Source organism: Sebastes umbrosus, chromosome 10 (genome assembly GCF_015220745.1).
Source record: "Sebastes umbrosus isolate fSebUmb1 chromosome 10, fSebUmb1.pri, whole genome shotgun sequence".
Taxonomy (NCBI): domain Eukaryota; kingdom Metazoa; phylum Chordata; class Actinopteri; order Perciformes; family Sebastidae; genus Sebastes; species Sebastes umbrosus.
In genome coordinates, this window is record NC_051278.1 from 27,800,399 (window position 1) to 27,811,340 (window position 10,942).

Sequence of the window (10,942 nt, forward strand, 5' to 3'; positions counted from 1 at the left end):
GTGTCTGTAACTCAGCAGGAACAGCTGCCCCATATACCTGCTTCATAAAGACGTATGGAGGACAAGATGTAAAAGGAGAGAGGCTGGAGGAAAACAGCAGAAAGAACTGGAGTTTCTTGTGAAATATGAGGTCAGTCCGAGGCTGAACGGCCACACAAACAAACACAAACAGCTTACAGCTAACTTATGCGAACGTCTTCCATTGTTTAGGGCGAATAAACAAATGACCCAGTGGTTCAATTCACCCAAAAGATACAGAAATTAAAGATTATTTTGAGAAAGGAACATGGTGTTTGATATCGCTTTCGTTATACAGTCATAGTACAGTATGTCGAAAAAAGTCATAAAAGGTCATAGTATAATATGTCGACAAAAATGAAAAAGTCGTAGTATAGTATGTTTAAAAAGTCATAGGGCCCTATTTAAACAATCTACAGCGCATGGTCTAAACTGCATGGCGCAAGCGCATTTAGGGCGTGTGCATTAACTCCACTCTTGCAAGTTAAAAGGCGCATAATCGAGGCGCAAAAAAAGGCACAAGGTGCAAAGGGGTTATATTTAGTCTCTTAATTAATCATAGGTGTGTTTTGGGCGTAACATGAATTAAACCAATTAGAGTGTCATCTCCCATTCCCTTTGAAAGCCAAAACAATAGCCAGAAATAGCATGTTGAAAAAAGTAATAAAAGAGTCATAGCATAGAAGGCTATGTAAAAAAACAGTCATAAAAAGCCATAGCACAGTGTTTTGAAAAAAGTCATAAAAAAGTCATAGTATTGTATGTCGAAAAAGGCATGTTGAAAAAAGTCATAGTATAGTAAGTTGAAAAAAGTCATAAAAAAGTCATAGTGTAGTATATAAAAAAAAGTCATAAAGTATGTCTAAAAAGTCATAGTATAGTAGGTCAAAAAAGTCATAGCATAGGATGTAAAAAAAGTCATAGCATAGGATGTAAAAAAAATCATAGTATAGTATGTCAAAAAAGGCATAAAAACCAAAGTATAATACGTCCAAAAAAATATCATAAAATGTCATTATAAAGTATGTCAAAAAAGCCATAGTAGGCCTATATTATCTTGAAAAAAGTCATAAAAGGTCATAGTATAGTAAGTTGAAAAGTCATAAAAACGTCATAGTATAGTAAGTCGAAAAAAGACATAGTATAGTATCTCAAAAAAAGTCATAAAAATGTCTCATTACAGCCTGTCAAAAAGGTCATAAAAAAGTCACCGTTTAGCGCGTCGAAAAAGCCATAGTATAGTATGTCGAAAATAGTCATAAAAACGTCATTGTATGGCATGTCGAAAAAAGCCATAAAATGTCACAAAAAGCCATAGTGTAGTATGTCGAAAATAGTCATAAAAACATCATACTATATCAGGTCGAAAAAAGTTAATATAGTCATAGTATAGTATGTCAAAAAAAGCCATAGTATAGTATGTCCAACAAAATCATAAAAAGTCACATTATAGTATGTCAAAAAAGTCATAAAGACGTCATAGTATAGCATGTCGAAAAAAGTCATAGTATAGTATGTTGAAAAAATCATAAAATGTTATAGTATAGTAAGTCGAAAAAAGTCATAGTATAGCATGTTGAAAAAAATCATAAGAAGTTATAGTATAGTTAGTCCAAAAAGTCATGAAAACGCCATAATATAGCATGTCGAAAAAGTCATAGTATAGTAGTCGAAAAAAGACATAATATAGCATGTCAAAAAAGTCATAAAAAAGTCATAGTATAGTATGTAAAAAAAGTCATAAAAATGTCTCACATATAGCCTGTCAAAAAGGTCATAAAAAAGTCACAGTATAGTATGTTGAACAAGTCATATTACAGTATGTCGAAAAAAGTCATAGTATAGTTTGACCAACAAAATCATAAAAAGTCACACTGTAGTATGTCAAAAAAGTCATAAAAACGTCATAGTATAGCATGTCGAAAAAGGTCATAGTATAGTATGTTGAAAAAAATCTGAAAAAGTCATAGTATAGCATGTCGAAAAAAGTCACAGTATACTGAAATCCTTTGTGCATATCTTCTTTATGCACTCACACATTAGAAATTATCTTGGAAATCTTTTTAATTTGTTCACAAAATGTTACGCAGAGCTATAGATCTCCTTTCGGATTCAAAAATGAAATTTGTTCAGATATTTTTTACACGGTCAAACATTTTAATTTGAAACACTGAACTATTCATACAAACTGTTTTCACACATTCAGATATGGTGATGCACACCTACAATACTTTTGACCCTATTTTAATGGGTTAGAAAATCAGCTTCACAGATCTGAAACATCCTCATAAACAGTATATCATCTTGTTTTGCTGCTTACTTTTGGGTCTTCAATTCTTGTTAACACTTGTTAATGGTTTTGATTAAAAAATTAAATAAAAAAAAAACGCCACTCAGCAAATGTTGTGCAGAAAATTGTGCATAATATGTGTGTTTATCCAAAATGCTCAAATTTCCCACTGAAGTTTGAAATGAAGGCTGTTGTGGAGTCTGGACGAGTTTCCTGCTCACTACGTCCCTCTAGTGGACAAACTAAGAACAGGCGTCCAATTCCATTTGGTCTGTGATGGTTTCATCCATATCTCTTGTTTTTGCATAGTGAAGACTCTCCAACTTTGCTTCAACATAGTTATATTGTGAAGCTACTGAGGACTGTAAACATTGATCACAAACGCTGAGGATGCTCTTCCCTGTGCTGAGTAAGGAGGAGCAGAGCTGTGGTTATGTGGCAGACAGCAGACAGGCACATTATTTGCTGCATTAAGATATGCTTTGTTTGTATTATATCCATTCAGAAATGAGCTTAATTGATTCTAATTGATTGAGTTATTGATCAGGTCTGTTTGCAGGAATGAAAAGCAGAGATGATACTTGTAGTGGGGTGTTTTTGGCCCTTCAGTGGACCGGCCCTGAATGCACTTTATGTCTGATTTTGGAAGCTGGGTCCTTGAATAGTAAAATTTAGGTGATGCACCCAATGTCAAGCCAAAGCATTGTATGTATGCGCCAGTCTTTCTTAAGCATGCTGTCTCTTTCGGTGTGCCTTATATTGTCTGTGGATGGGTGCATGTGCACAACGTCTCCGTGTTTCAGGACATATTTCCCCACATCCCTACAAAAAATATTTCATTACTGCAACAAAAGAAGCCCATTAACTGCACTGTAAGAACAGAGTTCAACTGCTGTCCCCCATATTCACCATGTTTGTCTGCTTTTCTGGCCGCTCTCCAGCTAATTTGATATAACAATGCTCCACAAAACCGCCTCGGGACTTTTTTTAGGTGACAGAAAATTATCAATGATGCCACATGCACAGCTGAATGTCAACACCAACTTGACTTGTTTATGAAATATTAAAGCAGTGAATTATGGGCACCATGCAGAACTTAATGATGATCGGAGTCATTATAACTTCAGCATCCTTTGTTTTGGCTAATGATTAAATTCCACAACTACTGTATTCAATTTTGGAGAGATTGAATGTGTTTTTCACGTCTTTTGTGTGAGTTGGGCTGGATTCCGTCGCCCATGTTGGTACATTCTTGGAAAAAAGAGCTGATTTGTATAAGGATATTGTGTTATCATTAGCTGCCATGTCAGGGGGCTTAACATCTTTGCTCTGGAGCTCTCTTAAAGCAAAATCATTATATTAGGACATAATGTTTTTGGTAATATTATTTGTGGCATGAACAGAACACCTGCTATATAATATTATAATACCAACTATATAAAAAAAATAGGCCATAATAGGTTCTGAATTTGAAACTTTATTTTTGACATTTCTGTCTCAAAAGTGACATTTTATTTGTATGGATGATGTGTGTTTTTTTATTTTTTATTTAATATGGTGCCCCAATAAAATAAAAATAAAATTTTAAAAAGTGTTAATGTCACAAGACGGTGACTCATAGTCAGTGAAAGCGTCACTTTATTGGAACATTTGTAGGGTACTTACAACATGCACACATAATGGTGTTAAAAAAAAAGAGGATGTGAGTGCTCTGTACTCTGTTTACAACCTGGCACGACTTCTGACATTATCTCCCTCTTCTGTGTCACCAGGGTGTCGCCTCATCAATTATTGAACCAGTACTTCATGGTAATACATAATTTCTTATCAATAATTCATGATAATGTGTGTGTAGTTTACTTAATTGTGTTATTGACTATCAAAAGTAATTTCCTGAAAATCCTCAAGGACGCAAATTGAATCAGCCCAACTACTGGTTGTGTGCTCTGCGGTTAAGTATTCTCAATCTGATCAGCTGGTCCTTTATTCAAGAGTCATCCTGGTGAGGAGAGATATTTAGGAATAATAAATCAACACATTGTATTGCCTGTGATAAACTACTGTGTGATGAACCCTGAGGTGATGGGAGATGATAGTTTTAAAAATGTAAATGCAACATTAATAAATATCATGTTTAATGGGGTTTATTAAGAAAATGCTCAGAGAGAGAGAGAGGGAAAGGAAGAGGGGTGAGCGTTCCTAAAAGTAAATAAATAATAAGAGTCACGATTGCTCTCCTCTCCCGGCTTTAAGGGAAACTGATAAATAATGTATCAGAACAGATGGCTGGAGCGCGAGGCAACAGGAGAGGAACATGAGCGACTACATCTTTAATTGTTTTAAAGAACATGTCACAACAGGACTGGTGTGTTCCCTGTCTGCTGGCGCTACAGATGTGCTAACAGAGTAGAAGGGACAACCGCCGCTCTGTCACTGGGTCTGCTTCAGCCCGCCTGGGGTTCACACATGAACATACTGTAATCTGGCACATGTACACATTTACACTAAAAAAAAATGGCTGATTAATATTAAAGTGCACTTTCACTTTAAAAATCAAAAGAATGAGAGATTGTTTGAGCCCATTAATGACCTGATGGCATAAACATTATATTGCCAAAATCCTCCAAAATCCTCACTGCCCTGCCATCAGTTCTACACTTACAGTTTACATGCATTAACATTCACGTTGTAAGCATCTGTCCTCTTTATGAAAACCAGAGGAACTGTATCTGGGTTACTTAAATTCACATTATCAAACAGGTCTTTTTGTTTCACACATGTTGTATCTATCTTAGTCCATGAAATAGAGTCCAAGAGTGTGTGAAGACAGATATAGATCCAAAACCACACTTGTGCTTCTATGGGGATAACAAGGCCCCAAATATTCAGCATTTCTCACAAACAATAATACTTTACTGTCAAATAAATATTTTAATGTTTGCATCCATACATTGTGATATCAGTAAAGTCTTTTCCCAGGCTGTTTCTGGAGTCAGTCAGTAGTTGTGCTTAGTTGCTCGTAGGACCAGAGTAGAGTAGAGTAGTAATAACAGGCACGATCACACAGATTTAGAGTATCAGTACATCCACGTTCATGTCCGGAGCTTCACTTTTTCTCCAGTGACTCCTTGGAGCAGTGAGGGTGTTTGTCGGGACTGCCGCCAAGGACAGGGACCTTGGTGAGCGGGCTGGGACTGGAGCTGTCTCCTCCTCTTCCCACGGTGACGGGCAACTCGATGGCGGGTCCCAACGTGGGCCTCACCACCCCAGCTGAGCCCATGCCGACTCCAGACAGGACTCCCACGCCGGAGCCAGGCCCGGACGCCGCACCGAGCAGGTTGGCAGACTGCAGCACGGCCTCCGAGTGCTCGCGGGCCTTCATGCGCAGGGCGGCCACGCTGGCTGTGCGGTTGCCCTGGCAACCGTAGGGCGGCAGGAAGGACAAGCCCATGGGGTCAGAGACGCAGCAGGAGCACAAGCCATTACCTGAAAAATAATAAAAGTGGGACTCGCGGTGAGACTACTGAAAACCACATTTTCATCATCACATCGTCATTATCACCATCTCTATTTGCCCATTAATGAGATGTTTACCTTTAAGTGTGGCGACCTGTGAGAGGGCCTGGGCGTAGGTGGCAGAGTTGAGGAGTGTGCCTGGTATACAAGATGGGAAGAATGGACCACTTGGACCCACCGTCCGGTTCATACTGGAGAAAACAGACAAACTGTATCTAATTATCTAGTGGAAAGTTTAAACTGACAATTTATTCTATTAATACACATACATTTCTAGAAATATCTACACATATTTTTCAGCTTTTTCTAACTACAATCTGCACTGCAAAGCTGATTTTCTCTGCAGCTTTGATTATTTAATAATCAGTTTAATTGGAAGAGTTTATAAAGGACGCCGTGTAATTCATTCTAGATGGCTGTAAGAGTTCTTGACTGATTTATTTCCATCACCCAGTTCCACCAGTCTGCAAATCTGGACCAGTAACCTTTCTGCTACCAATAGGACACTGTTTCACAACAACAATAACAGCTATACAACAATCCTTTATCTGTCTTTTCTCACCTCTGCTGCATCTCCAGCGGTTCTTTCTGCTTCCTGCTGTGGTCCACTGGAGACTGAGAGTTGATGCTGCGAGACGGAGGAGTGCCGTCACTCATCTGCTCTTTCCCTCCATCAGGGTCTGCACTCCCTCGCTCCGTCTTTCTCCACTTTGCTCTGCGGTTCTGAAACCAAACCTGAATTTAAAAAAAAACAAAACACGAAAGGGAAGACAATTAAATTAAATCACCAATTAAAACTGGAAAATACATTTCCTGACACATTAGCAGTTTGCACCCATTTATTTTATTATTGAATGCAGCTTTATATCCATGGCAAATTGATTCTTAGCAAGTTCTTAATTTCTTTTATCTTTTGGCACATCACACAGACAAAAAAATGCAAACTTAAAGCACACATAATATGTTTTTTATATCTTAACAGGCAAAGTTTAAACACATTTTCAAGAGGTGTTTGAAGGTGTCACACCAGTGCTCTAATTTCCCACAGTCCAACGATTTATCCCCAAAAACTTCCCCATCCACACAGCTGAGAACATATAGCCAAGTTCTGCTATCTTAATCGAATGAAGGTCACTGCCTATAACAACATTTAATTGAGCAATTTTTCATTATCATATTTTAATGACTTCCCACTGACAGTTGTGCTGCCCGAGAGAGAGGCAGCTATGATGAAGTCGTTTATTTCCCTATTTAGTGATTGTTTGACAACATCAGATTCGATTAGGACTTGGTTCTAGCAGGCATTAATCATGATGTGTGAATGGAGGTTAGAGTCGGCGTGCATGTGCTCTGCATCCCTCCCATTGTACCAGAGGTATAAATGATGTCAACAGCCAAACAAAACACATGCATTCATTCGGCATAAAGAAAGGACAACATTTTTGGTGGCAGGACAACAATGCATCCAATGGACTTATCTCACCCCTGCACCTTCCAGCTAGAAGTCGCGCCCCCCCCCCCCCCCCCCCCCTCCCCCCCCCCCCCCACCACACACACACACACACACACACCCTCTCTGAATGGGCTATAATTGCTCCATTAATCTCAATTTGCAGCGTGCTCTTAATGCGGGGGAGGCCCATTGACACTTTACAAAAAGGGGGGCAATAACACTACAACAGATAGGAAATTTATTTTCTAATAATAATGTAAGTTTAATATCCCCTGCATACTGCGGTGGATTCATGTTCAGATTTAATAATAGGAATGTGGTAATCGGATTAGGAGGGGAAATAATTTGTTTACAATCCCTAATTTACAGCGCTGGATTCCATTATCAACCCAGCCATTGGGTTTAAGCGATAGTAAGATGACCCTGGGGAACAAAAGGCAAACTATTATATTTCCCACAATTAGATCTGTGCGCACAACAAAAACCCAAAAGCAAATCTGGAATGCGCGGAAATTACATACAGGACACATAACTTAATTACATCTGGCCAAGTTTATAACCGCGCATATGTGCAGGGCACGAGCGGAATATAAAGTGGCAAATTTAACCTGTGTGTGTGTGTGTGTGTATGCTTTAAAGTGTGTGTGTGTGTGTGTGTGTGTGTGTGTGACAGAGAGAGAGAGAGAGAGAGAGAGAGTTTTGCCCTCTTTTTAAAGCACATGTGTGTCTCCGTAACTGGAATAAGGGATCTGCATGGATGATGTATTTCTACCTTTGAGACGCGGACAAATTAGCGAGGAACATTATCGCTGGTTAATTATGAATGACCGATTAATCAAGCTAATCTAATATTCACCATTATGTTGATGTTATTAAAGTGCATCGCCGGAATGACAGAGTGGCTTAATTTAGCCTCTCTCTCGCATGGTCAAACGTGATCCAGGACACATTGGGCTGCTGCAGCCGCCTACCTGCACCCTGGCCTCGGTCACATTGAGCTGCTACAGCCGTCTACCTGCACCCTGGCCTCGGTCACATTGAGCTGCTGCTGCCGCCTACCTGCACCCTGGCCCCGGACACATTGAGCTGCTGCTGCCGCCTACCTGCACCCTGGCCTAGGTCACTTTGATGCCTACCTGCACCCTGGCCTAGGTCACATTGATGCCTACCTGCACTCTGGCCTCGGTCAGGTTGATCTTCATGGCCAGCTCCTCTCGGGTGAACACGTCCGGGTAGTGAGTCTGGGCGAACACGGCCTCCAGAGCCTCCAACTGCATGGATGGACACAAAAAAAAACACCAGTTACACTCTAAATAAGTTGATTTTCTATTGGTGTATTTGGACTTTTCTATTTATTTAGGCTTTTATTTTCTTCTTTCTTTCTCTTCCTTAATAGTATCCCCATCATAGGGATTGACAAATGTCATATTAAATCACTCTATTTCCTCATTCACAACATCTCTTACTAAAAGGCAGGAAAAGGGTATTCAATATAGGCTCTATATACCTACACAAATATACTATGAATGTACTAAAATGTACTCATTTATATACATATATGAGAGTTAACAGGCTATTTGATCAAAAAGTAATGTGGCCTAAAATTGGCTTAAATATTGGCCTAACATCAGATCACCTGCATGCAAAGAGAGGGCGATTTACAATTACGCATGATCTTCAAAAGGACAGATATTAATTTTCTAGATGTTTCCTAATCTTGTATTTTTATTTTCATATTTTCTTTTAGGTTGTTATGGCATTAAATCAATAATAAGATAGTTATCTGGAGAGCACCACTCTTCGTTTTGAAAACTTTGCCTCAAAGTGTTTTATTATTTTCTTACTTTGCTTTAATGTAAAACTATGCCTGTTTCGCTTTAAGTGGAGTTCCATATATTTCTCTTATCCGGGATATTTTTTTTTCTTCCTGTAAAATAATGTACCTGTTGCAAAGTGAATGTTGTTCTGTTTCTGCGCTGTTTCCTCCGAAGAAACCCATCATCAAAATCCGCCGGGGCGTGGTTGCCAAAGCTGCTGGAATTCACTGGAAACAAAAAAAGTTTATTGGAGAGAATTCAGTCACTTAATAAAATGAGGTTTACAATTGCATATTTGTATTTAAATTAATTCAGTAAATTAGTTTAAAAAGAAAACTTCCATCTAAAGAGAGACATGAATAATAATAAAACAAAAACAATAAATATTGGCCAAAAGCAGACAAGATCTCTGGCACATTTTGTATTTCCATTAGTTGCATGAAACATTGATGTTGCGTGTCTGATGGGAACCATGACGGACTATAAGAGCCATGACACCCAACATCTGTGACCGGGACCGGGACAAAACACCCCCTCTGCCTCGGGGCCAAACCACCAGCCCTCTTTTACCCAAACAGCCAGCAGACTGACACAGCACACTTAACCCTTTACATCCACCTCTGAAAGAGGAAATACTCGCATTAAGCATTTCAGTTTTGAATTTTGAAAGATGGAAACATTTTCTTTATGGTGATCACTAACTGCCAATTAGAGTGAACACATTTTAATTCATCACTGCATGAAATCTTTAATAGGCTTGTGTCATTTTCATTATTAATTGAAGATGATAATAAAATAAGAAAAAAATAAAACATCTGCTCAGGCCTATATTCTCGGTCCACCACACACACACACACACACGCACACACACACACACACACACACTTTTGCGCGTAATTACGCAGCCTGAACATCACAGAAACTTTCCTGGCTTTAAAGAGAGACTTAAAAAATAACTTGTATCAGTATATGAAATCAACTAAAAACGATGCTGCATGAGAGAATAAACTCACATGTGTTGGAGCGACAGCACTCTCCGTCCAGCTGCGGAGGACAGTGGAAGTAGAACATCCTCGCGCGTTTCACGAGCTGCCAAACTGAACCTGGAACAAGAGACAAAAGTTTCAGCCCGAAAGCTTCGGATCGGCAACAGCCGCTATACTCTGCGATTCAGATCTGTGGTTTTGAAAAAAAAAGGACCACATCAAATCATCCTATAAGAAGAGGAGGTGGACTTGGAAAGATTGAAAGTTGATGTGCAAGAGAGCATCCTCCTCCATGTAGAGAGAGAGAGAGAGAGAGAGAGAGAGAGAGAGGATGCTGATGTGAGTGACTTCCAGCTCTGGAGAGAAGAAGTGGCTGCTGCACTTCCACTGACTCTCTCTGTCTGGGAGTGTCCACATCTCTCTCGCTCTCTCACACACACACACTCTCTCTCTCTCTCCCTCTCCTACACACACACACTCACATCTCTCTGTGTGTGTCTCTCTCTGGGAGTGTCCAGATGTCTCTATAACTGTATAACTGTCTACAGAGTGTTAAGGCTTTCAGCTAGTGTCGCAGAATCTCACGCCTAATTGGTCCTAATCGGATTATCACGGCTTTGTCTCTCTCACCCACAACCCCTGGTGTGTGTGTGTGTGTGTGTGAGTCAGAAGAGGACAGAGAGAGAGAAAGAGAGAAAGATGGAGAGAGATGGAGAGAGAGAGAGAGAGAGGAGATACCCAGGGTGGCAAACTGCAGCTCTGCTCTGGTGCCAAAAAAATTCATCACAAGTGATTGTTATTCCAGAGTCAAGCATATTCCCTAACCATAAACATGCACACATACCCGCTGCACTTTTTTATT

General features: G+C 39.5%; 1 protein-coding gene across 1 annotated transcript; it reads right to left on the reverse strand.

Annotated features, from left to right (window-relative positions):
• Nucleotides 1-4,076: 4,076 nt before the first annotated feature.
• Nucleotides 4,077-10,623, reverse strand: drgx (dorsal root ganglia homeobox). The gene is made up of 6 exons (XM_037781537.1): nt 10,108-10,623; nt 9,221-9,321; nt 8,447-8,548; nt 6,387-6,559; nt 5,903-6,015; nt 4,077-5,794 (listed from the first exon to the last, which is right to left on the reverse strand). Exons 1-6 carry the CDS (start codon nt 10,163-10,165, stop codon nt 5,415-5,417), a joined length of 927 nt encoding a protein of 308 aa, XP_037637465.1. The 5' UTR covers nt 10,166-10,623; the 3' UTR covers nt 4,077-5,414.
• Between the last annotated feature and the right edge of the window lie 319 nt (nt 10,624-10,942).

Bases quoted from the DNA above. Each gene is read 5' to 3' on its own strand.
- drgx (XM_037781537.1), bottom strand. From the start codon at position 10,165: ATGTTCTACTTCCACTGTCCTCCGCAGCTGGACGGAGAGTGCTGTCGC. The intron at 9,322-10,107 runs GTGAGTTTATTC...TTTTGTTTCCAG, and splicing joins GTGCTGTCGCTCCAACACAT to TGAATTCCAGCAGCTTTGGC. The intron at 6,560-8,446 runs GTAGGCATCAAT...TTTTAAATTCAG, and splicing joins TGACCGAGGCCAGAGTGCAG to GTTTGGTTTCAGAACCGCAG.